At 37.4% G+C, this 27,756-nt stretch overlaps 1 protein-coding gene across 3 annotated transcripts in view; it reads right to left on the bottom strand.

The window, feature by feature from the left end:
• The window catches only part of UGGT2 (UDP-glucose glycoprotein glucosyltransferase 2), a 98,760-nt gene extending 71,310 nt beyond the window's left edge, over window positions 1-27,450 (bottom strand). For all 3 annotated transcript variants that reach the window (XR_008448243.1, XM_054056684.1, XM_054056694.1), the window contains exons 1-9: window positions 27,235-27,450; window positions 23,641-23,723; window positions 15,467-15,597; window positions 14,242-14,354; window positions 12,110-12,284; window positions 10,057-10,153; window positions 8,920-8,995; window positions 6,442-6,542; window positions 3,075-3,174 (exon numbers count right to left, since the gene is read on the bottom strand). Coding sequence is in view for 2 of the 3 variants with exons in the window: in XM_054056684.1 (XP_053912659.1) it covers window positions 3,075-3,174; window positions 6,442-6,542; window positions 8,920-8,995; window positions 10,057-10,153; window positions 12,110-12,284; window positions 14,242-14,354; window positions 15,467-15,597; window positions 23,641-23,723; window positions 27,235-27,386 (1,028 nt within the window). In the remaining variant the exon portion in view is untranslated. The remainder of the gene's footprint in view (window positions 1-3,074; window positions 3,175-6,441; window positions 6,543-8,919; window positions 8,996-10,056; window positions 10,154-12,109; window positions 12,285-14,241; window positions 14,355-15,466; window positions 15,598-23,640; window positions 23,724-27,234) is intronic.
• Between the last annotated feature and the right edge of the window lie 306 nt (window positions 27,451-27,756).

The raw sequence follows: 27,756 nt of genomic DNA, 5'->3' as shown, positions 1-27,756 counted from the left end.
CGCACATAAATAACGTAAGTGCATTCAATATTGAGTAAATATACTGCACTACTTTGTGTTCACTAGTTTTGAAAGAAAAACTGTAGAGCAGAAAGGAGGAAACTATAAACATTTCTCTTGGAAAAGAAACATCGCTGATTAAGAATTAAAAGAAACTGAGTATGAAGAAAAGAATATCTGAAGGCAAATTTAAATTTGGAAAAATGAAGAAGGATTAAGAAAAAACACTATCAAGTCAGAAGTCTTAAAAGTTCACTGTGCAAGGACACTGCTTTAAGGGACCTTCCACCAGCAGAACGCAACTCAGGAACACTATAGAACTTTTCTCATTAAAAGAGCAGCTGTAATTGATGGGAATTATTACTGACCATTTACTTAGCTAAACTTAGCTACTTAACAGAAGGACTCAATAGTAAGGCGGAAATTTAATGTGTGGCAATACTACCACAACTATTATTGACTTCATTGCAATAGTTTTAGACAGTCCTAAAGTAAAAAATATTTTAGGGGAAAAAAAGGTCTGATTTTTATCTTGCAAAACTCAACATGAATAGTACCAGGGTCTACAACTTTTGGAGTAAATGCCTCATTCTGCACACACAGAAAAACCTGTGTAGATAAAAAAAGACATCCTAAATCTCAACAAATAGCTCAGACTAGTACAACAAAAACAAAAAATGAATGTGAAAATAATAAAATGGTGGAAAGGAGAAGACAATGCTGGCCCAACATTAGGAAGAAAGTAAAATACTTGACAGCAAAAGCTAAGCATTACTGATAGCATTTTGGAAATAAGAAAGCAATATATTAAAGAGTCATTAACTATCTCTTCGTCTATGCAAGATTTTAAGCAGAAAGCAATGGCCTTTGACAAAGACACCCTAGAAGTTTGAGGTAACAAGTCTAAAAGTATCTGTGAAAGACATTTGTTCATTTTGAGTCCAGTCATTTGCCCAATTGTTCAAAGCGCCAAAGTTTTATGTACTTTTTCTGTAAATGTTCAGTGCTAAGGACTCACCTTACTGCCTGAATGTAAACAGATACTAATTATCATTCTATAGGATGTGGGAATGCTCTTCTATGATCTTAAGGTTGTAATATTTTCTATAATATAATTTTAGGCATATTATACTTCACTCTTATCCGGAAGAAGATGCAGTTATACAGCATGCATATCAAGGGGAAAAAAAGGAAATGTTTCACATGTTTGTAACGTTAGCATTCACAAACGATGAACAGGCAGGCAAGAAACACAGCATCACACTTCTTGTTATTCTATTCTTAACAGATATTTATGACACACATACAATATATCAAATATCACAAAAAACAAATTACTAAAATGCTGCCATAACATATATCAGTACTTGGACTGTCTACATCTGATGACATTTTGTACAATCTACCTCAGACTAACCTTCACCACTGGAAATACTAAGACACAAAAACTCAGGTCATAAACCAGAAACCAAAAGAAACTACTAGAGGAATGGTATATTAATTTTTTATGGTTTAAGAACCCATTCCATTTTTAAGGAACATATGGTATTTTTTTATTTTCATAACTATAGTTCTAAAAATTTTATACAGCCTTTTCAACGCCAAATTTGCATAACTAAAAATGGTTTTCATATCTAAACAATTTTAAAACACTACGGTTATGATTATTTATCTACCTAAAGTGATCAAGCAATTTCATTTCATGTCCTGTTTATTCTAGAGTTGCTTTTTGTTCCAAACTAGTATTTTTGACTCAGCAGGTTGCAATTAGATTATTAAGGAAATCAATTTTGTGCAGTATTTTTTACATAATGCCCCTTTGATTTAAGTTTTTTGTCAATGCAGATCTACTAACTTTAAATAATTTAAACATTTGTAATCTCTGATGTTAAAAATAATATGCTAGATCAGCATGTTGGAATAAATTACACAGTATAAGAACTGCAGTTCCACTTTTAATAATTCCAAAGTCTTCTTATACTTCTACTCACAAAAATAAGATGCTTGAAGAGTAGGTAAATTGTGTTCTAATGCCACAAATACATGGCAAGAGGTGCAGTGGGAACTTAATGACTTTTTAAAATCAATGGTTTAAATATCACCTTGACTACTTCAAACTGACCTTTTTCCTGTCCTTTAAAGAACAGAACTGGTCTTGCAGTTCAACATTAAGTACATTTCCATCACCTTCTAATGAATAGCTGCATTTTCTGACTGCTAATCTGAAGTGTAAACCTTTACCTTACAATTCCATAATAATTATGTTGCAGACATTTTGAAAGTTATTTTTTCTTCCTTGAAACAAGATTTTAGTGTAGATTTTCTTTAACAGAATACCAGAGGTGACAATGAAACATTATGTGGTAATTAAACAAGAGCTGTAAAATGCAGAACCACACGGAGTTAATAACCCTATTTAGCATCATATTTAATTCAGTAATTCAAGCAAATACTGCTGATAGGATTACACGACAAGCTTATTAAATATAAAGAAAAGCACTTCTCAATTACATTACAATTAGCTTACAGGAAGAGCCATTTTTAATACTAGTACAGAGGAAAATGTTGCTCATTTATTTAATATTTATCTTGATCTTTTGTTACATAATCTGTTGTGGGAGACAGATCTTCCCCAGTAAGAACACTAACATACAGTGGCCAGGGCCTTATCTTATCAATGAAGTAGTGCTTAGAAGTTATCTGTGTGGATCCCCTGCAAAATCAATAAAATAGTGCCTCTTCCTACTGCAAGTAGATTCGATATTCATTCAATAGAATTTTGCACCTGGGAAAGAAATATTCCAGCAGAAGCCTGGAGGGATCAGGCATGTGTGCCTGCAGGAGTAGGATACCTTCATGGCATCTCCTGCATCAGACAGGAAACACTTAAGGGACCGACCATGTGCTCTCCCAGGAGTTATTTTCTACTCAATGAAATTAGCTGTGTTCAATCTAGTAAGTTATAAAACATGAATACTCAACTGCAGGATTTGGACATAAATCTATATTAACTGTCATTATATTCAAACTCAAACATAAAAAACAGTATTTGAAAAACAAGCTTAGTATCATACCTGGCTTTTATCGGGAAGTTCTGAGCTATGTCTTTCATTACTTTTAAGGCATCGTAAACAGGGGCAGCCATAATTTGAGCAGCTGCTTGAAAACTAAGATCTAGGGGGAAAAACAACAGTGAAAATATCACTTTCAATCAATATTGCCTACAGTCAGGAACTTATTCAATACACATGCTCTCACTATTAACATTTTTTATGTTTCGATTATACATTATAGAAGATTATGAAGTAACATTATTAAGGTCAAAAAAGGCACTTAAAGGTTGGAAATACCAAATTCAGGCTTTCCTACAGAACTCTAGCCAGCCATCTTGAGCACACATTGTAAAGGTAATTTCTACGTTTACAAAAACACACTGAAAAAACTCAGACAATTCATCATGTGGCATCATGCCAGTATGACAAGGGTATCATGCTCAAATTCATATACACACCAACTCACAGACATCCAAAGCCACAGGAAGTAAAAACATCTTTTCAGCTCTAAGACTTGACAAGATTTTCAGAGAACAGGTATGTTTAATGTGGAAGGCTGTATTGAACATGAAATGTGTACAATCTTCCAGAGTTGGCAGCAATTTCACAGGAAAATAAAACAGAGACTCATGAAAGAAAGGCTAATCTACCATTAAATTTCAGTTCTTCTAAGTGGCTAGTCCAATTTTTAAAGGGATCTCAATTTTCCCTTTATGTTTTCTCTCAGAATGAAAAATACATTTGTGTATATCAGGACAGTTGATAATTTATTTGCCTATCCACTGGAAAAACAAAGATGGAAATCAATTTGCCCTCGCTAGGTGCCTACCTTGGCTGCAACACAGCTTGGCTCAAGAGACTGGGGAAAAACCTAATTTTGGTAGCAGTAGGGTAAGGCAATAATATATCAGGTGCTTTCCTATACTTTGGATACAGTCTGCCTAGCTACTTGCCTTGTCCTCATAATCTACTAGTTAAGACAGTTGAGCAGAAACTGAAGGACTTGGGTAATTCAGCTTGAGGCAAGTGGATGCTGCATGCAGTAAAAAGCACTGGGCAGAAAGCCACAGAGGATGCTGCCTAGCAGAACTTTGCACCACCTTTTTGAAGCAATTTGGAAGGAAAAAAAATAAAAGGCTGAAAAGCAAAGAGCACATGTTCCTAGTGTAGCCCAATAAGGTACGCCTTGGCTGGAAAAAATGGCCAGTCTGAGGAGCAGCTTGTTAACTTGATATTTCTTAATACTTCTAACAAATAAGTATAAGGAGATCAGTTTTCAAAAAGGACATTTCAGATCCCTTTCAACAGCATAAAAGCTGCAATTAAGTGAAGAAATACTCAATTGCTGCCATTACTACAAACGGTGACACCTTACCTGCTGTGCGCTTAGGACACATACTTAAATCCTTCATGAATTGTTAATTATTTCCATTTTACACTGAACAGTAAGACTACGAATATTCAAATCCCAGTGAGGCAAACTGACACATCTCTGCCTTCTCAGTTACCTCTGGCCAGGGACTGTCACTTACAAACCTTCCCCTTGTGGTACGCTAACACAGATGAGAGTGTAGTGTAGGGCACCGTGGGGAAAAGAAGATCCTAAACTGAAAGCAGATCTCAAAAATGTGCTTTGAAAGCTAATGTAGCACTACAGACTAAGAGGCTGTTCACACAGATAAAAGAATGAGTTATTAAAAGCAACATTGCATTGGTACTCTGTGCATCATTTTTCATTATAAATAGTAAACCTAATTACTCGCTTTAAACAAAGGCTCTTGAAAAACAACTCTTGAATGGTGTTTACGGTCATTTATAAATAGAAGCATGCACTATAGCTGAAGGAGTCACGGTTAAATTCAGTTAAATTTTTACTTGGAAGCTAATAAAAGGAAATCAGAGAGTAGCTGAGCCTGTAACTCAGACACTATAATTAGTCATTAAAAATGAAATAGAAAACAGTCATGTCAGGATAAGAGCACTGAAACAAATGCAACACGCAAAGAGAAGGTTGAAGACCTCCTGTTTGAAAAGGCCCCAAGTGTCCTCATCACAAGCCAGTACTGGTCCTTCCGGCATTGAACAAACATTGTATGAACTGGCTGCTTGGGGAGCTGCACAAACTTCCTTTTTATCTGTATAGCTATGACACTGCAGAAAAAAACCCACCACTAAATAGAAACCTTATACTGGCTTTTTAAGGTAGACACCAAAGGGATCAAAGCTTCAGAGCTGCCTCTGCTTGAACATCAATAAGAAGGTATCAATCAAGGAAAAAATAAAAATTAACCAGACAAAGGAAATTTTCTTTTAATTTGCATGGTAGATGTCTTGCGAGAACTGAAACACAATGGATTTTCATTTTAAATTTTTGGACCAAGATAAATCCCGCATTGATAGGAGTCTGCAAGGGAACTACAACTATCTCAGATAGCTGGTTTCAGACCAGACACTGCTAGCAAGCTCTGGAACAATCAGGGTCCTGAAAAGCAAGTGATGTTCAGATAATCGCCCAGTCTCCTTCACTGCACTAGTATAGAGCCAAATCAGTTCTGATCCAGTTGTCCTCTAAAACTAAGGAATTTTAAGAGGTGAAATCTAGGTGCCTAAATCATAGTGTAATGACATTTTAGGGACCTATTTTAGGGCGATATATAATTCCAGTCAAGCCACAGAATGCTGTGCAAGTTATCAGAAGCTGTTCAGGAATCAACTTCTACACTTGTTCTCCTTTTCCATAGGAAAGCTTTTAAAAGTGTGTTCTCCCACTTGATGCTATATCAAAAAAAAAAAGCATCCATGTGAACTCCAGTACACTGATAAAAGTTAGAATTTATGAATTAAAGAAAAAAAATTGTTTCAACCTCCATTTCATCCCAATTCAGTAGTCATGTCAAAATTATATTTTCTGTCCAGCCCCTCAAAAAGTATCTGAAACTAAATATAATTAACCTATTATATATTATATAGTTATATATACTACATTGATATTACACAGATATATCTATGATACATAGATACAGGTTATATACATTACTATATATTATAATAGATATATGTAATATAATACATTGACATTATATATACATTATATTATATATAATAGATAATATATCAGGCAGAAAATTGGGAAACTTCCATCTTTAAAATCAGGAAAGCCAGTTATGATTCTTCATCCTACGAAATTACTTCAATGCTCCTTTATTTCTGGCATGCAATACTAGGACAAGATACCAATATATTCTTTTAAAATACTTGATATAACACTACCTTTTTATGAAACCATATGCCTGTTTTAAAGAAGCTTTTATCACAATGTTGATACACCAACGCAGCAAAAGCAAATTAAACAGAGTACTGTGTTAAGGCAGAAAAACGCAATACATACCTTGTAGCTCCCAAACCTTCAAAGGTTCCATGTTGTTGGTAGTTTCAATTAGATGTTTTTTAAACTCTTTCAGATTATTTTTCAGATCAGGATGCAACTGTCTACAATAAAACATTTTATTTATTTTTAAATAGGCAAAAATCATTTACTTCCATCAATGCCTGCTTTTATCCACAGTATCACTGACAGCTAATATTGTATTGCTAGGGTAACAAGCAAGAATTAAAATTTTAATTCATTTTTAAAACCAAAATGACAGTTTGGGACAAGAAGAATTGATTTCTGAGGACTAAAACCCTTTTAATTACAAGGAATTCTATCATTATGTAGTGATCTGTCTCAAGCACTGTCATACAAGTTTTGATGGATTAAATTAACTCAAAGATTAAATAGTATTAACACACGACACAGTTTTCCATATCATCATGTGTAACTGTACACTACCTGTACTGTAGTTTAACTGTAACTGTACAGAGTTTGTTGTATTACCTACAAAAGATACAGGCAAGCCAATGCTGGGAACATTTTTTCATAAATTAACATCACTGACAAAACCAAGCTACCTAGCACACAAATCCCTGGTTAGATCTGAAGAGCATGATGCACAAAAGCTTGCCTATTTCTTTTTTTTTTTTTTTTTAAAAACATAATTGGGCAAAGAAGTTTTGACACCTCTGAACATCAAACCATCTCCATTACATTTCTAAAGATTCTTTTGAACTAAACAAGAAGCAAAAAGTAGCTAAAACTCAGGCATCTACAGCTTTAAGACCTCATGTTCTGCTATATGTCATATTTTATTTTGGATATTAGGAAGTTTCACAAGAAATCCTTTCTTCCTTGTGTTTTAGCTGTTGGAAAAACAGTACTTAGAAATCTGTCTAAGAACTGGCAATCTCTTAACTAGTTTTAAGGTCTAATTACTGTTTTCAGTGCCTTCTTTGCAAATATACCTTCAATGCTTTTGCAAAGTGATGACAACCTTGCCACAAGCTGCAGTCAAGATCTGGTATTGATGCTTGGTCCTTTATTTCTCTTGTTCACTTACACCATGGTCAATGTGGCCACAAAATCAAACACACAAACCCGACTGGAAAAAAAAGAAAAATCTACCCTTCTCTGGATACGTATCATGATGAGAGATTGAAATATGATTTACATAACCAGGAAGTTATATTTCTAAGATTTTATGTCTTCTGCTTATATCCATAATTATTTCACAGCTGAGAAAAGTATAACCTCTGACATGGCTATAACCAAGGGATAATATATAAATTACTGAAACACCACTTTCATCTCGAGTATGAAAAAGGGAAGAAAAAAATACGAGTTTGGAAACATTGTCAAAAGGTCCGAGTAATTGTCTGACAGCTTTGCAAGTCAGCCACAATGCAACACCCAGAACCTAAGCATAGCTAAACCTCGCACGATCCAAGAAGGAAAGAGCTCAGATAAAGACATGACATAAGCATTTAATACTACCTTCTGTGGAAGGTCTCTACAGACAGGTGAAACAATAAGGAATCCGGCAGATCTAGGTGCACGTCTCTCTCAATGTGCTTACTTATAGGCAGAAAGAGGATGGGCTTTGTAGAATTTAGACAGCATCAGCAGCTCTGAACTCTGAGAAGACTTATAGCTTGGCAAGAACATTTACAAAAATGTTTACTTTTTGCTTTAAAAATAAGAGACAATGACATTGGAGACCTACACTCTCGAGTTTCTGAAGAAGCCAAGATTAATGATTCACTGCATGGATTACTTAAAGCAAAAGGGATGAACTTTGATGACTGCAATCACAAAATGAAACCATCAAGAGAAGATCAGAAGCAGCCCATAGCCCTCAACAGAGTAGCATCCAGTTTCATCAGTCACTTGGACTAACAGATTTGAGCTTGTACGTAAAAATGCTCCTGCCAGATGAGAACACAAATTCCTGAATTGGAAAGTAAGAAGACATCTATAAAAAGCAGATCTTTTAAGAAATATCACTCCTTAGCTCCAAGAAATTGATGACTATCGATCTTAAAAACCATAGCTTATGTAGCTACAACACATCGGTTTGGGTTTGTTGCGCTACTGCATTTTGAAAATCAACATCCTGACTCTAAGTATCTGAAAACACAAGTAGCAGCAACAATGTACTGTAGAACATCATGTTCTCATGATTTTATCTAAGGTTTTGTGACTACTGCCTAGAAGGAGGATTTTTTAACTTTAAAAACAGTTTACCGTGCATTTTCTAAGAGAATTAGAAAACTCAAAGCAATAAATCGAAATTAACAGAATAAGCAGCTGTTGCATCTTTACATTCATAAGAAATCCACTGAAAAATTAATCAAAATTTTCACCAGTAACAAATACTTTCCAACATAAATCTCACTTTTTCTGTAAAATAAATAAATAAATAAATAAATATATTTTGTTCAGGTTCCAGAAACAAATACAGAACTTTAATTGTAATTTATATCAACTCACTTTAATTTGCCAAAGAGAAATCCTTGGACGTCACTTTCCTCCTCCCCATCCTCCTCTTCTTTTGTATCATTTGCTCCTAAGTACATAGCAGATGTAGACAATATGAACAAGAAAGTTATTGATGTATTATGTCCTTAGGAATTTAAAAACTTTTAACAGACACATACCATCGGAAAGTTGCTGTTCCCAGGCGTAATTTCAATTAAAATTACATTTATGCATTCTTATTTTGGCATCAGAATAAATCACTTCACAGAACTTAGCAACATTCAAACTATTTTTAAAATATAATTCATCATATGGCTGCATTTTTATATAACTGAAATTAATATGGTTAAATAGCTCACTTCCGAAAATAGCCATTTCTCAGATTGATTAAGTGGCAAAGCATAAAACTTATCAGCCACCTACTTCCAAATTTATGCTTGAAAGCCATGATGACTTTAAAGTGTTTGAATCTCCAGCTAGCATTTGATCTAAGTCAGAGGTCAGCTTCTTTCACTTAAAAAAACTCAATTATTTTTGAAGTTGCTTAGTCTATTAAACCTTAGTCTTACCAAAAGAGAGTTCACTAACTTTCTTTATATCTTGTCATACATACTTCACACAAACTCCACACAAAGTTATTTCTCTGTGTCAGAATGCTGTAGCTAATGTCTTCTATGGTAAATGTTTCATTTCAACACATAGTAACATACACCAGTAAGAAATTCTATGATGGAGCACATTTTTCCTACAGAAGGCTGTGAAAGCATTTCCACACAAACGCACATTTCCCACCCCCCCCATCCTGAAATACTAACAGGTAGATATTACAGTAATTAGCATATTAGAGAGATGCCAACAAACAAAGTAATTGAAGAACAAAGATTAAAAACATCTTATACTGATCACAAGGAAGAATGGGTTATATTTTGAAGAGCTACAGAAAACAACAGTTACAGGTTAGATAATGAGCACAGCTGTTTACAAATGCTTGCATATATTTTGATATCTCAGTTTGGAATGCCTGGGACTTTCTTCTGTAAAAAAAAATTATGTATAACTTTCAAAATATTAATGACTTTATAACTGCCGATGATAACATTTCAATAACATCTCAAATAAAATATAAATTAAAAAAAACAAACAACATACCTTTAACCTGTGTATCATCTACTGCCTTATATTCTGTGCTCTTTATTGCAAGCTCTACACCATATCCAGATAAATACATTTTTCTGGAACTTGGTTTCTGTTTCACAGTATTATTTAAAACAAAAACAAAAACACCCAAACTTTAAAAACTGTACTTATAGGAGATTTACAATATCTAATACTTTAAAATGTTTTAGTAGTCCTAATATAAATCCATTTTTCAATTTATGATTCAAAGTACAAAATACTACACCAAAAATCATAAGAATCATGCAAGACATATTGACAGTCCATTGAGAAGGTGTGTGACAAAGCAAGAACTTCCTTTGTCTCCTACAGACCACAGAATGTCCATGTCAAAATTGTAGTCCCTTCACACAACATTAGAACAAGGACTAGAACAGGCAGAGTCAATAGCACCCTATAAAATTATTGATGCCTTAGAATTCACATTTTAAATAGAGAATTTCTTCCTAACATGCTGAAGCCTGGCAAAACTACGAAGAAATTAACAATCTCTGCATCAAGCTGATTCTTTCAAAGAGTTTTGATGAAAGAGTTGATCCTCTTTGCAGTTAGTGATTAAGAAAATATATTAAGGTATCATTGCTAAAAACAGATTGTCATTTATTAAGAACAACAAATATTTCCAATTTTGGACTGGAACTTTGACATTCGATAGTGTAATTACCCAGCGTACTTATTTCTGAAAATGTGCTCTAATTTGCCCAAAATGTATGAAAAATCCCTTTCCAAAATAGAATTTGCACACAGACAGCAGCAATTTCCTGACAGCCTTTTCAGCTTTAGCTTACAATTTCTAAGAATTATTCTGTACTGAGAATCCTCCAGCTCAAAACAGAAAACTCAGCAAGGGTAGGGGTGTTCTCTTCATCCTTGAGGCAAATCTCAATGCAGAGAGAGCACTACACTCCTGAAGCAGTCTCAGTGATAGTGGCAAAAAAAAAAAAGAGACAGCAGAAAGACTGTACTTCCCCTGCTCTTAATGCTCCCTCTTCTGGCATTTAACACAAAGAGGGACAGAGAATCTAATTCAGTGGGAACCAAAACATAAAAATGGATGTTGTGAGGAAAGAGGAAAATAAAGAGTCTGAAAAAAGAGGAAGGAACACAATATCCATTCTAGGGTACCACTGAGCATGTCAGATCAAGGAGACTGTAGGTATTTAATTGGGAAAAAAAAAGTGCATAAAAGAACAAAAGAAAGTTCAGTAAAGCCTACGCCCCTACACAACTTAGAATTTAAGACCGTTTTTTTTTCAAATCCGCTATTTCATTACTGTGAGCAAACAACTCAAAGTCATCTGCAAACTACAAATCTCATTGTCCTGAAATTCCTGGTCTCCATAAATCACAGCAATCTCTCACTCCACCAGATAATTCTTGTATTAGCTGCACTGTTTAAGAGTTGTACTTTGAATATAAATTACAAAAAGCTTCCAATAACCAAAAATGGGGACAATATAGCTCCATGTAATGGTATTTATCTCGAGCTGTTTCTTCAGGGAGAGGAGTGAGTTAAGAAAAGCATTCAGAAACATTATGTTTAAAATGCTGTTGACTGTGATAGCCCATACTGCTGTACTGCAAGGAATATATGAGATTATACTTAGAATATATATAATGATAACTGTAACGATTTTTCAGCTTGGTTTTCAATTGTAGCTCCCGTTTTGCTAATTCTTATTACTAATATGCTAACTCTGCTGCACCAAGATTCACCCAAGATCTTTGTACAACACATAAAATACAGACATATAAAAAAAAAAAAAGGTATTTTGAGATCAATCAGTGACACATACGGTGCTTGCATGCAGGATTAGACAATATTATCATCATGTTTTCCCAGCTTCAATGCTTTCATTAGGTGAGTCATTTAATCTAAAAAGTTTTGAAATTATAATATATACTGCACATGATTTAGGCAAATGCAAAAATAAATGTATAAAACGTGTTTTGTCAAAACGCAAGAAAAACAAGGACAGAATACTAACAACAGTTTACTGAATCAATGTTAATTCAAATTGCATACCTGAACATAATGCCGGAGAATATAAACTATTTCCTCCTTTTGTGCCTTCTCAGATAAAATCTTGTGGAATTTAGCAAAGTCTTTTGTACCCATTTCTGCATAAAGAATAACCACTGGGCCGTCCTCTTTGAGAGTTGGGAATTTATGATCTCCCTTAAAAAGATATGGCCTGGGTCTGGTTTTAAAAACAAGTAATTTTAACATTACATATTCAGAAAACAAGTAAAAATGGTGGCAGCTTCATAATTGAAATACTACTAAGGGCTTATATATCTGCTTTAAAAGCATAAAAACCATGTCAAAATGGTCACAAAATAATCATGATTGTTCATGAACTTAGAACACAGATTTTCCAATTAAAGTATCAGAAACTGAAAAATCAGCATCAACTATAATTTTAATATATATTACCAATTGACAATACAAAGAGCAAATGAAAAGCTCTTTTTGAGTACTCAGTTACAGCTCAAACATTTTAGCTTAAAGGAGCATTACATTTACTAGAGATGTACAGAACGGTGAGCGACAAAATAGCAGAAGGATATTCAGTGAAGTTTGAGAAAGCTACTGACAAGTATGGAAACTAACTGGAGTATCTTACACCATCAAGCTCTGTTAATTTAGCTAATTTTGCAAATTTTGATTGCCTGTCTACCTACCTGCCTCATTAATGGCCATGACCATAGAAAAGTTAGGCTTTCTATACCTGCAACGATTTCTTTAGATGACTATAAACATCTTTCAAATACATACCAGGAAAGATGGAAAAGTAACAGGATATATGGTTGAATAATATACTCAATGTACTAATTATTGATGAATACGCTTCTTTTTCAGTGTTGCCTTTGCATAGTCATACTTGAAAGACCTGTAAACTCCCTCCAAAGCTCTCCAAAGCAAGCTGAGAAACTCTAATCCTTAAATGAATACTGCAGAAAAGTATGCACCACACGGTCAATGAAAAGTCATACTGGAAAGACTCCACATGCCACAGTTTGTGGTGCAAAGCTTAGGAATATCTTCAATGTTAAAATCACAAAATTCATCTTGCAAAGGACCTTGTCATTTGCTGCAATTCCTCCCTCAAAGCAGGTCCAATTTGTATCAGAGTACCCAAGGCCTTAACATCAACATCCTGTGTAAGCTTGGTAGGTACACAAAGACCATATTTGTAAGGCGGAGACAAAAGGAATGGCCTGGTTTGAGAACTGATTTGGGTGCATGCAGCCATGTATCACAAATATTAGGCAAGCTTTTCTGCTGTCAACACAGGATGAGGCAGACAAAGCAGGTGCCATTAGGGAGTCTGAAACAGCTCTTGGATGAGTGAGCTCTGTCCAAGAACATATCCAGATTTGCCCCAATGAAAGCATGCATATGGAATGCAACGCGTGCAGCTTCCTTCTTGTAACCAGACAAACAAGAGCTGCCACAGTCATTTAGAGAGAGTTGAAAACCTAAATGAAGAGAGCTTCTCTTTTCTTAACTGGTCACCTAGGTATAGCACAATGACTCTTGTTCTCAAAAGCTGGCTACCAAGTGCTGTCAAGACTTTCTTGAACAATGATAATCTCAAAGGTAGCATTTTATACAATAATGACCAAACTTCACAAAAAAATAGGTGCTGCAGTGAAATAACACTGCATAGGGCTACCATAATGACCTTGGACTGGAAAATTTAAACGTTCAGCCTTTGTAAATCCAAGATAAGCCTCCATTCTGTTTCTCTTCGACACTGAATAATAGTGAGAAGTAATTAATTCTATTGCTTTTAAAGCTGAAAGCTAATTTACTTCCTGCCACAAGAGATTCTCATAAGAAGGCTACCTGAAAGGGAAGGAACAGCAGTTGGGCAAATAAAAAAGATAAAAGAAAACCATGGATGTGGAGTTCAGCACTCATTAACCAGTTACCAGGGTAGTACAGGCAGCTTTATGCTTGCCTAGATAATTGCCAAGATGGTATACAGAAGGAATGTGGTGAACAGAAAACAGACATGCTTACTGACAAACCTTCTAAGGCACAGACTGTTTTGAGAAAAACACGACTCCCATCAATGCTTCTTATACACAATAGTACATTTTCCTCTTTAATAATCTATTATTCCTCTTAAAACAGATTATTACATTTACCTCTTAGTAGCCTTCTTCAGCAGCTTCTTTATTTCATTAGTCTTACAGGTGTGCTTCTCATGGATAACCACAAATGCACTGCAGCCTTCTGGTGGAGGTTCATCAGCTGCAATCTAATATTACAACAATTATACTCAACCAGAATGCTTTGATTGCACTTCAACTTAAACTCACATCCCTTTGATTAAAATAACTCAACAGCTGCCATTGAGTTGTGTTTCTAATTAAGCCCATTCAAAATTGGGAACATGTGAAAAAAGTAATGGAAAAATATTAGAAGATTAAGACCTTATAACCTTCGCGAGATGTAGTCTATCAAATGCAGTCATACTGCAGAAAATGCAAGTCCATTTCTGTTCTGTAAAGACAGGGCTGAGAAATCTCCTCCACAAGCTAAAAATCACAGCCTGTATTTCGAGATATTTTTATTTTAGCATGATTGCTGATAGTGGCTAATGTACAAAGATTTCACTGCTAACCAATAAATCCCAAACAATTAGTGTCAATTTTTGGTTCTCTCTTCTTCTTATCCCCTGCCTTTTTTTGTTTTTAAGCTATTCAGCTATTCCCACGTAATATGACTGCATATCAATGACTCTGGATTCACAAGTTGAAAGATGAAACTGAAAAGATGAGTCTGAGATGACGATATTCCTTCAGAGAATACTCACAATACCCCCTAACCTTATTACACCTTATTATCTTTCAGAAAGATGGATTTCTCACTTTATCTTGAAGGTGGCATTGCTACATGGAAGATGCACAGGTTTACGCTAGAGGCACAGTGAATTTATGCCCCCCCACTTCTTTCTTAACAGAGCAAGTATAGAACTATTCTACCTTTCAACTTTTCAAATACTAAAATAATGAGATAGGTGAGAAGTCCACTAAAGGACAAATTACTTGAAGCTAAAAAAAAAAAAAAATAATCCCTACGTTGGTATGTTTGAAATCTCACAGGAAGATTTAAAGCAATGCAAAAAAACCCACAATATCAGTTTCAAAAGCGAGCCAAAAATTATACCGTAAAAATAATGTTGTCCATACAATTAGACAGGCGTATTTATTCCTGTCAATATAAAGCACTGCCTTTATGAATGGATCATATCCAATTCAAAATAATGTCAGCATGCATTTTGCTGAACTGTAATAACAAATATTCTTTACTCTGCAGCCAAAGTACCACACAAAATCATGTACCAAATATCTCGGTTAATACAGTCACCTGCTGAAACATCTGAACAGTTGGAGAATACGCCCGTACGGAAAGTGCAAACTTCAATAGATTGATCTGCAAATTGGACAAAAATTGTCCTGCTTTCTTCAAGATTAAATTGTAATAGGAATGCTCTGAATCTGTTGAAGAAAAAAGACAAACATTTAGTATTTAGCTACAAATGATGTGGCATCTCTACTCATGCTACACGATAAGCAGATTATGTTTGCGCTGCTTGGCAGTTCAGAAGTCTTGAATGTTGTCCCCTGATAATTGTTTCCTTTACTACCAGTTCTAAAGGCCTAATGCAACATAAATACAACAGAAGTGAGCACAACAGCATTACTTAACATCTAAATCGTTTTCAGCAATATAAAAATCCACTTGAGACAATAATGTCTCTCAGCAGAGCCATAGGGAAAGTCTCAAACAGAGCTTATTCAATGATATTTGTCAAGCTTATACTAGCCTTATAATGCAATTTTTGAACTTACTTTCAACCAGCATTTTTTACAAATTATTTCCTCACATTTAGTCTTGGCACTCTCCAACCACACAACTTACAGAAGTTAAAATCTTCTAAAGGTGACTTTTTTTGGCTACTTTCACATATCCTGTTTCCTCCTTATGGATACATGACACACAACAATATCAGAACATATGCAACATATGAAGTGAATTCTCCTCTGCCTCCATATCTTGCCCTTTCAAGGCCAAAATTAGGATTCCAAGTAAGAAGGAAGGCAGATGGTATTGGGAATGACAAAAAAGTCATAATAAAAAAACAATGGCTGGAAATAATTAACCTCCTTTTCTTCTTCTAGAATATTCACTTGAATTTTCTCGTGTCCTTAGACTGTGAGGCACAGAAGCTAATTGGAAAGAGGTTCTAATACTGTTTTATCAAGTTGTGAAAGATCTGTACCTGTTAAAAGAATAATGCTCACCAGAATTTCTGTATACAGAAAGGCCGTATACATTGTACTATATGATGATACACTTGAACACAAACAAATTACAATCAGAGAAACAAAGCTGTCACCACCCCAAGCATTACGCACCAACTCTGTTCCAGAGGTTGCTCTTCCACAGGAGTAACAGCTGAAACACTCATGAAGCACTCCAGAATTTGGCAATTTATGCTTTGACACCCACTCCACCCTCCTCTCTCCACTCCCTAAAAAATCTATGCCATCAGCATGTATTTTATCTACATTGATAGATACTACCTGGAAACTGCAGTGATGCAAGATCTTTTTCACATAGAATGGTTTGGGCTGGAAGGGACCTTAATGATCATCCAGTTCCAATCCCCCCGCCATGGGCAGGGGCATCTCCACTAACCAGCTCCAAGCTCCATCCAACCTGGCCTTAAAAACGTCCAGGAATGGGGCATTCACAACTTTACTGAGCAACCTGTGCCAGTACCTCAACACCTTCATAGTCTTCCTAATATCTAATCTAAAATCTCCCTTCTTTCAGCTTAAAGCCATCACATGTATTCGAATATTCTCCTAAAAGGTGAAAATTTGCAGCTAGAGGAAAGTGAGTTGCAGAGAGGAACCATTCTAGCTGTCCAGCTTGACTTCATCTGCATTCTTAGGTCAACACCTTATTTTAAAGGTGCTCTTGCTATCAAAGTGGAACAATTGTCCCAGGGGAAACAGTTTTAGGGATCCAAAGTGGCACCAAACTTTCACACAGCATGAAAACCATTTCATGTGATTTAACCTGCCAGATTTTACCTGCCTCAGCTGCAGGAGATCTCAGAAGTACTTGTATTAAATGCGTGTTGCAATCAAAACATCATTCCCTCATCATGGCTTAGGTTCCAGAAAAATACTAAACCACATAAAAAAGCCCTGCAGGCCACAGTTTTTGAAATATCCATTAACTGCTTCCAGCAGCTCTGCATACAGTTTTTGTAACCAAAAACCACCTACCTTCTCACTTTCCTCTTTACAACCCCTAAACTTCTTTTTTTAAAAGCCTCTAGGATCTCCTTTCTGCCTTTTCGCCTTCTGAAAGATCATTATTTAGAAAGGCTGAGTTTACTGCAATTCACTAGCAAAAAATAAATCGAAGATTACAAATGGGTATGATCTACATTTTGAGAAAGTTGCCTTTCATGAACTGTATTTGATCATCACCATCTAACATTAAATTCAACGGATGAAAACTCCTTCTCTCTTCTGTTTCCTAAACTAACACATAGTTCTGTTACAACTCAAATTAGAAATTTGGTTTCTCATGTTTCAAGCAGTGAATGCAAAAAAATCTGAAAGTGGCAAATACTTCCACATTGAAATATCTTTCAAATAACTATTCTTTCAAATTTTCATCAAGTTATCTCCACAAAAACAAGAATTTGATCCAAAATTTCTGCCCCTTCACTCAGACCCAAATAACACTCTATTGAACACAATACAGAATTCTAAAGATAATGCCTCAATAAAATATTTTCACGATAAGACTTCAAATTTTTTGGCTTACAAATTCCAGCTGTGCTTTCCCTGCTGTACAGAAAAGAGCTAACCTTTTTTCTCTGGAAGATGATTAAGATAGGCATGATTTTAATAAGCAGAGTAAAAAAAACATTACTTGTCATGTGTCTTTGAAAATGATTGTATAACATATCAAGAAGGTTCCATTTATCAAATCATGCATCCACTCCTACTATTTCAACTTAAGTTAACACTGCTGGCTTCATGCAGAGTACGACAGTACTTCAAACTTCAGCGAGATAAATGCATTTACATTAAATGCTAGAACTGCTAGAAGATCCAACTAATGCAATAATATTTTTTAAAGTTTATTACATACAGAAGTATGGTTTCAGTTCTGCAAATTGTTTTCACATGGTAATTGCTCCTTGAAACTTGAAAACTACTTGCTCTCCAGGCCCATTTTAACACTGCACTCCATGCCAAAGAGTAAAAGTCAATATATTTCTTAGGATGTTACAGGTAACTATGGAGAAACAGATGCTTCTGATCGCAAAATGTTGCACGATAGCGCATTACTACTAATTTTGTTAACAAACTTGATTTAAAAAATTAAATAAAAGAGAATATTAATAGGAAAAAGGTTCAGATTTCAGACATCTGAACACATATGAATGAACTACATATCTGTAAACTTCCATTCTAGCCAAGAAAGATAGAAGAACCCAGTAGCCAAAATAACCTGAAAAGCTATTCTGCCATCTCTAAAGATGCCTAAATTGTCAGCTGAACAGCTCTTTCAGCTACTCCAGCAAAACTTATTAGGTTGACTACAAGAACTGAACAGCTAGCTAAGCAGCGTCATATTTAAACATCAACATTCACTATCCACATTCCACAGCATTAACTCACATCACAGGTGGATTAAAAAATAATTAAAGGAGATGACCAGGACAGTCACAAAAGGGAAGCGAAGGTGTACATTGCAGCTCCTCAGATCCCATGCAAACACAGCACAAAATTAATCTGAATATACACTGGTGGCCTGCAGGAGAATTCAAAGTACTGACACACAGGAGTCAGTGAGAGTAAACATAAGGGACATAATTAGTCAGGAAAGCACAGAGTGCTGGGATCATTATTTTGAGAGATGGGAGTATGGGGACTGTTCTGACTGCAAAGATGTGCATATCTGTATCAACAAATCAGCCAGGGAATTAGAGATCCCAGGTAACAGCATTTCAAGCTATCTCTGGCCAGAGAAATCCTGATGACATTCAAGTAAGACTCCAGTAGAGAGGGAATATTTTCTTTGATTGCATGATTATTACAGTAGTGTTGTGCTGATTCCTCTTGAATCTTTCAGGCTGACATATACATAAAAATACTTAACTAATTTAGTTGTGAATAATGTGTAGTCTTCTAGATTAAAACAAATAATTTGCATGATTGTTGTTTATATGTAATAAAGATACTGTTGTATTTTTTCAGAGAAAACAGTTTCCCTATAAATGTGTTTGTGTGGTTTGGGTTTTTTTTCAAATATATATTTAAAAGGTTGCTGAAAATTCAATATATCAACTGAACCACTTGGGAAGACAGTAAACACTCAAGTTCTAATTAGTCGGCAGGGAACTGGCTACTTACCTTCACTCTGTGCTCCCAAATTAGCCTTTTGAGACTCAAAAGCAGCAGTAGGTTTAAAATGTAATCTTCAGTGTTTTGTAACTGTGCTGTTTTAAATTTTTGCAGCTTTGATTTCTTTATACCATATATGCAGACCAAAACAGCATCATCTGCATCTCCAAATCTTCCACAAGCCTGGTGATGAGTATGCTGCATATTAAGTGAATATGCATAATGTTGTCCATGCCACCTGAAAACCTCACTCTAATTTAATGTAGTGCATCCCACTGGTAGCTTTTTAATATTCTTCATAGTGTATTATCTCAATGATACCCAGACTGAATTGATTTCACATTAAAGAAAATGTTAAAACCAAATACATGAGATTAAATGCTTTACCAAATCCCACCTACATTGTTCCTACCAAATCCACTAGATTGCTACATGTATCACAGCTAAACAGACCAGTACTAGACCTAATTTGCTAAGGCTGAATATTTTAAATGAGCAAGTTAACAACGTGTTCATTTATTATTCTAAATTTAAAATCACAACTTTTGGTAACTGATAAGCAACGGATTTGAAATAATCTAGGAGACTATTTGAAAGTAAAAATAAAAGCCACCATATCCAATTTTTAAGTTGTTTTTTAGCTTTAAAACTTCACGATTCTTCCAAAACACTCAACAGGAGGTTGGGATACAAATCTATCATCAAATTCTCATATAAAGACAGTTTTTCAGCTTCAAATCTAGTAATTCTTTACCTTCTATGAAAATGTTTGTATTTAAAACCAACACTTTTATTTCCCAGTTATCCATACTATCTATGCCTGATATTATCCAGAGCAGAACTGAAAAGTCAGTCACCCTAAACTAATCCTTTTTAAGCCAGATCAAGTCTTAATGTACCATGAACATTCCCCTATATCAGTGCGTCTTGACATACAAGATCTAAGACAGAAGCCATTCCACACTATCCAGAGAACAAACTTCTCCTCAGAGGTAAACTATTATACACCTCTCATATTATACAACTCTGCCACTCCAGTATTTCAGTATCGGTGTTCTTCACTCCAGCTCATCGCTTTATTGTGGATGTCTAATGCAAACTTCCCTACTGAAAGAGGCTTACCTGTGGCTGGATACACTTGATCCTTAAAATATTTTTATTTCATACTTTGTATGTTGCCTTCAGTAAGACACACTTTAAGTTGGATCAATATTGGTGGGATTTTTGTCATTAAATAAACACTTTATTTTCCTCTAAAACTGCATCTTCCTTTCTCATCCTGTTCATAAAGCATTTGTTTGCTTGCATACTACTACCCCAACTACACATCGATTTGTAGGAAAACCACTTGGTGCCTGAACTTTAGATTTTCCTGCATTGTAAACATAGGAGTTTGTTGGCCATAATGATAAATATACACATCAATTGCTTATTATGCTAAATTAAGGCTATGTTTTGGTACATTCCCAAGATTCCTCACTACCAGCATCTAATACTTCATTGGCAAGGCAGGCTGTACACACCATCCTATCAGTAGATTTGTTCTCAATCACACACAGTTTATCCAAGTGAAGTAGGTAAAGTATGTAGCTAACAGCTAATTTCAAGACATGTGTGTCATTAATAATAGTCACTAAAACTTCAAATTCCTTGGAAAATTGGTCCAAACAAGCAGACAAGAGACCGGTGATAAAAAGCTCTGACACATCATCCAATATATCAGTCTTGTCCTAAGGCAATACCACTCATAGAAAAAAAAAAAAAACCAAGAATAATTCAAGTAAAAAATTACTTCTGGAGGTCAATTAATCCAAACTTTAACTTAGAGGATATCTAATTTTAATGCTAGATTAGACTGCTCAGGCCATTGTGCAGCAGAGTTGTGAGTATCTCAAAGAACAGAAATTCCACAATCTCCCATGGCGATTTGTTCCAGGGTTTACACAGACCCACAGCAGAAACTTTTTCCTTAGTTTCTAACCAAGACTTCCACTTTTCAACTTGTGCCCACTGCTTGTTTCGTATTACTGTGTACCTGTAGGAAGGTTCCGTTTTCTCTATACCTTTCTGTTTGGAAGTTGAAGATATGAGCCTCTCCCTACTCCTCTTTTCCTAAGGTTGAATAAAACCCAGTTCTCTCAACCTTCCCACATAAGCCTGCTCCAGTTCCCTAACCATTGTGGTGACCCCCTCCGAGACTTGCTCCGATGCATCTTTGTTTTCTTTTAATGGGGAGCCCCAACCTGGGCCACATACTTGAGAAGTGGTCTTACAAGTGCCACACAATCACTTTCTCGACCTCCTGGCTACACTACTGGCGATGATGGAGCCCAGCACATAGCTGACCTTCTCAGGCATAAGAATTTAATGCAACTCACTGTTGACAAGAATCTCCAGGTGCATTTCTCTAGTCAGTCACTGTCCCAGCTTCTGCTGTTGCTGGGACTACTTTAGCCAATGTACCAGAGTCTGTAAAGCACCTTTGCTGAAATTCCTAGTGTTTCTGTTGGCATTATCTGCCCAGCCTGCCAAGGCCCCTCTAATGGCAGTCCTACCCTCCAGCTTCTTCACTTTTTCTCCCAGTTTCATGTCATTCAGAACGTTGTGAAGGGTGTAAGCCATGCCACTGTCCTATGCATTGGCAAAGACCTTAAACAGCAGTAGTCAACAGTACTTGCCTCAACAAACACTACTAGCAGCTGACCACTGGTCAAACTCTACAGCTACTTCCATTTCCCATGTCCTCATGCCCTTAGGCAGAGTGGTTCTGAGCAGCATTAACCACCCAGGCCTACTGTTGTCAGCAATTCTGTATGATTTTGTTTGCATTTCTCACCCTATATCACTCTTGGCTTTCATCAGCTAATAGTAATTTTGGGGAGTTCTTTTTTTAGCTAACGAGCTGATATCCCACAACTATAATCACAATTCATTGTACATCTTCTGCTTCTACTATACCTTTCTAAAGAAATGAAAGGGAAAATATAGGGACATAGTAAAGTAGAGAATCATGCTTTACTCAACACAAAATTAAACATCGAATTACAAGCAGCAAAATGTTTTTTATGATGTGGGTCCCTGTTCTGGTCCTAGTAATTCAATTCTATCAGCTGCTTTGGACACTGTTGAGCACTCAAAATCACTGACCTATGCACATGGACTCCACAATCTCTTTTTGACTTATCCTGTCACAATTGTAGAAGCATGTTGTTTCTTAAGTTTTCCCTCCCACTCATATACAGGATTCTGCACATAAGAGTTCTGTCATCCCACTGTCATTTCCTGTATGATCTTTCTGCAACTTGTGACCCTCTGACTATTAACATTCAATTTATCTGAAGTCTCTTCTAGTGACAGGTCTGAGTTTTCAGTCCTCACAGTCATGCTTGAAGAGTTGTACTATTGTGAAGTAAAAAGCAAATGAAACAGCCTTACCTTGTTCAGAAGCTTTTATCATCTTCTTCATTAACCTACTAAACAAGCCTCATATTGACCAATGTGTTTTTATTGAAGTGTTAGGTTTCCAGATTTTTCATTATTTATTATTGTCATCTCCAGTAAATTAGTCTCCAGCATACTTTCTAGGACATCTCAGTTTTATGTTCATAGTTTGCTGGATTTTATGCTTTGTTCTTCTCTCCAGCCTTCTAACAACTTACTGTTCTGCTTTCTAGTCACGCAAGAGTTCTCTATCCTATTTTGACAATGATGAACATTTATTCTATAACACTAGTATCCCTGCTAAAAAAAACCCAGCCTCTATGCCATCTACAAGTATTAGATGGTTTTTGCTCATTCTTTTTATTTTTTCCTTTAGTTAGCATCCTCATTTCAGCACTGTGATTCTCTCCCCTACAAACATTCTTCTTAAACAAAACATACTGTAACAGTAGTTGAGTCCATCTTGTCTTCTTTGCTTTTAGAACTCTTCTACAGGTAGAGTCCTCAGGGAAAAACATGCTGAAACTTTCTGAAAGAAAACTACCAGCAAGCAAGAGTGGAAAAGTTAAGCTTTACCTTACTGGAATTAGTTAATGTGTTAACTTGATTTTTAGAAGTCAAATACAGTACATGATAATACACTGAAACAGTTTTACTTACCTCCTCGCTTATAAATTGTTAATTCTCGCACTGTTTCCAAGAACTGCCAAAACTTCTCATTACCATCTTCTGCAATAAATTCACTGTTTAAAAATAAAAATTAATTGTCCATAAGTTGACTTTGTCCAAAGATGTACCACAGTAAAATAACAAATACCCTGCAACAACCAAGTGCTTTGTATTCAATTACTATCTTTGCAGCATAAAACACTGAACAGTGGTTAAAAAAAACTTTTCGGTTAAGAGAAACTTTGAACAAAACACTATCAATCTGAATTCAACAATAAGAATCGTAAAGCAAGCAGAGCATTCTGTGATACAAAAATAAACATAACTCTTCACTTCCTTTTTCCACAGGTATTACAATATACAATTATATGTAAAATCAATTCAGCACAAAAACCTTATTTAGTAGTGCCTAAACATACAAATAAGAACACAGATTCTGTCATGTTACTGTTTTTTATTAAATTACAGTTTTTTTATTGCTGAAAATGTCTACTTTGCTATGCAGGGGAGGTCCCCAGTCTCTGGAACACTTTCAAAGGTGTGTTAATCCATACAAAGCATAAAAGGTAAGGTTTGCTTTATTCTAATACTATTCATTACTTTACGGATAAATTTACGGATAAGACAAGTATTTTTCTTTTCTTAAGGGAACATCAGTTGCTTTATTCTCCCCCTTACGTCTGCCAAAAAGAACTACTTGCTAGCATGAGTGTATTGTTTTCTAATCTTACTTTGGAAGTTTGCCACTCCTTTGATTACAGGAGCTTGCAATCCTCTCTTCGATGGGAGTTCTCCAAACATTAGCAAATAAGTAAAACAAAAGAAGATTTTAAACCAAATTGGCAGGGGAGTCACAAACACGAAATAATGGAAAAATTTTCATTTCCTATTTTGAACTCACAATGAGAAGCTAGCAATACTTTTAAAAAAAAAAAAAGAAAAAAGACAGGTTTCATTACTGCAGCTTCATAGAGAATCATAGAATTATTAAGGTTCAGAAAGACCTCCAAGATCATCAAGTTCAACTATCAGCCCAACATCACCACACCCACTAAACCATGTCCAGAAGTGCCAGGTATACAGGTTTTTTGAACATCCAGGGATGGCGAATCCACCACTTCCCTAGGCAGCCTGTTCTAATGTTTCACCATTCATTCAGTAAACAATTTTTTTCTCATACCCAATCTAAACTTCCCCTGTGGCAACTTGAGGCCTTTTCTTCTCATCCTGTCACTTGTTACTTGGGAGAAGAGACCAATACCCACTTCACTACAACCTCCTTTCAAGTAGTTGCAGAAAGCAATAAGGTCTCTCCACCAGCCTCCTCTCTTCTAGGCTAAACAACCCCAGTCCTCTCAGCTACTCCTCTTAACACTTGTGCTCCAGACCCTTCACCAGCTTCATTGCCCTTCTCTGGACATACTCCAGCACTTCCATGTCCTTCCTGTAGTGAGGGGCCCAAAACTAAACACAGTATTCAAGGTGCTGCCTCACGAGCACAGAGTACAGGGTCACAATCGCTTCCCTGCTCCGGCTGGCCACATTTATGATACAAGCCAGGATGCTGTTGGCCTTCTTGGCCACCTGGGCACACTTCTGAGTCTTATCTTCACTAATACTTTTAAATGTAATTATTTAATTCATGAGTTTAGTGGTGGGCTTGGCAGTGTTAGGTTTACAGTTGGACTCGATGATATAAAGGTCTTTTTCAATTGAAAAGATTCTGTAAATCAGTTTGGGTGAGATGAAGAGATACTGTTAACTCAGAGGAAGGTAAGGATTGCATAGGTTAGCCCATTGCATCTCCTCAACCTAACCTGCAAACAGCCTGAGCAGGGCAAATACAAAGCAGTTTAAATAAGAGAAGCCTCTCACAGAATCATACAATCACTAGGTTACAAAAGACCTTTGAGAACATCAGGTTGAGCCATATCTGTCCACTACCAAATCATATCCCTAAGCACTTCATCTACCTGTCTTTTGAACACCTCCAAGGCTGGTGGCTCAGTCACATCCCTGGGCAGCCTCTGCCAGTGCCTGCTAAACCTTTCATAAGGAAATTTTTCCTTATGCCCAGTCTGAACCTCCCCTGGCGCAGCCTAAGACAACTCTCTCTCGTCCTACTGCCTATCACTTGGGAGGAGAGACCAGCACCCACCTCGCTACAACCTCCTTTCAGGTCGTTGTAGATAGTGACAAGGTCTCCCCCATCTCCTTTTCTGCAGACTAAACAACCCCAGCTCCCTCAGACGCTCCTCACAGGACTCATGCTCCAAACTCTTCACCATCTTCGTCGCTCTTCTCTGGACACCCTCCAGCACCTCAGTGTCTTTCTTGTAGTGAGGGGCCCAAAACTGAACACAGTATTGGAGGTGCAGCCTCACCAGTGCCGAGTACAAGGACAGAATAACCCCCCTGGTCCCGCTGGCCACGTCATTTCTGATACAAGCCAAGATGCCATTGGCCTTCTTGGCCACCTGGGACCACTGCTGGCTCACGTTCAGTCGGCCGTCAACCAACAACCCTGGGTCCTTTTCCTCCAGTCAGCTTTCCAGACACTCTTCCTCAATCCTGTAGTGCTACATGGGTTTTCTGCGTCCCAAGTACTGGACCCGGCACTTGGCCTTGTTAAACCTCATCCCGTTGGACTCAGCAAATTGATCCAGCCTGTTCAGATCCCACTGCAGAGCCTCCCTACCCTCCAGCAGATCAACACTTCCACCCAGCACAGTGTCACCCACAACCTTAGTTAGGGTAAGTCCGCACTATCCATAGCATTCTCCAAGGGCAGACAGCAGTTCAGCCTTGCAACACAGCACTTCAACACACCCTCGGATAGAAGAGGGGAAAGAAAGGTAACCGCCCCTTTCCAACTGCCCCACGTTCCCTCTCATCCTATGCAGAGGAGGGAACAGAGTGGTACCAAAAATGCTGGCAAATAAACTCTCCAAGACTCGTTCTGAAGTTTTAGAAAGCCAGCACCCTTGATCAGGCCTGGGCAATGCGAGGGAGTGATTTCCATCCATCGCATACAGCCAGACAGGAGCTCGGTACAGAATGTATTTCCCACTTACAAGCATACGGATAAACTTTCCCAGAAATCTCATGCACATTCTATTACTCTCCTAGGACTAATTTTAACGTTACTATGAACTTCAAAACTGCCAAAATTCTCGCTAATTTGTGGCTTTGGAGCCAGCTCTGCCTGACCTTGCATTTGGGACAGGGAAAGACTGCCAAGGGAAGTCATTACAGAGGACACATCAGTTCAGCACAGATCACACTGAACACAAGAAGTTATCACCTCCAAATAACGAACAGCGTCTGGAAAAACACTTTTAAAGAAAACATACTACCAGAGGGACATTCTATCTAAGTTTCAGAAAGTACAATTACTTGGACGAAACTTTACTTTAGGCTAAATCACAGCCATTCCACTTTTTGTAATAGTAACTACTTCTTGCAGCAAGAGAGCCCCCTCCCTGCTCCTGCTCCCTCTGCCAGGCGCCCCAATCCCCCCCAGGGCCACCGCTCCCCCCCATTCCCCATCCCCGGGCAGCAGCGGGCGGAGGCGGCTGCACGCACCTCGCCTCCAGCAGCAGCGGTGTCGCCGGCCACTTCGCCGCCAGCCGAGCGGTCACGGCCCGGGAGGAGGCTGCAGCCCCGCCGCAAGGGCACGGCTGGGCAAGCAGGAGGGCGAGGAGGAGGAGAGCAGGCAGCAGTGCCCGGCTCGCCATGGGGACGAAGGAACGCCGCCTGCAAAGCGCCCGCAGCAGCCCTAGCCTCGGCGTGCGCACCCAAGCCCCGCCCACACCGCCTCCTGCCCCGCTCCTGTTGGCTGCGCCGCGCCGCCTGCCCCATCCCATTGGCCAGAGCGGAGACCAATCAGCTGCTGACGCCGAATAAATAGCGGGGAGAGCCCGGCTCGTACGGTGACACGCGGCGCTGTGGGCGGGACGCTGCCCTCTAAGGGGGCGGGGTTTGGGGGCGCGGCGGCCAACGAGGGGGCGGGGTTTGGGGCGCGGCGGCCAACGAGGGGGCGGGGTTTGGGGCGTGCTGACCGTTTAGGGGCGGGGCTTGGTGAGTGGTAGCCAATGAGGGGGCGGG

This window comes from Cuculus canorus, chromosome 1 (genome assembly GCF_017976375.1).
Source record: "Cuculus canorus isolate bCucCan1 chromosome 1, bCucCan1.pri, whole genome shotgun sequence".
Lineage (NCBI taxonomy): Eukaryota > Metazoa > Chordata > Aves > Cuculiformes > Cuculidae > Cuculus > Cuculus canorus.
Note: the sequence above shows the minus strand (reverse complement) of the source record. Positions and strands in the feature narration are given on the sequence as shown.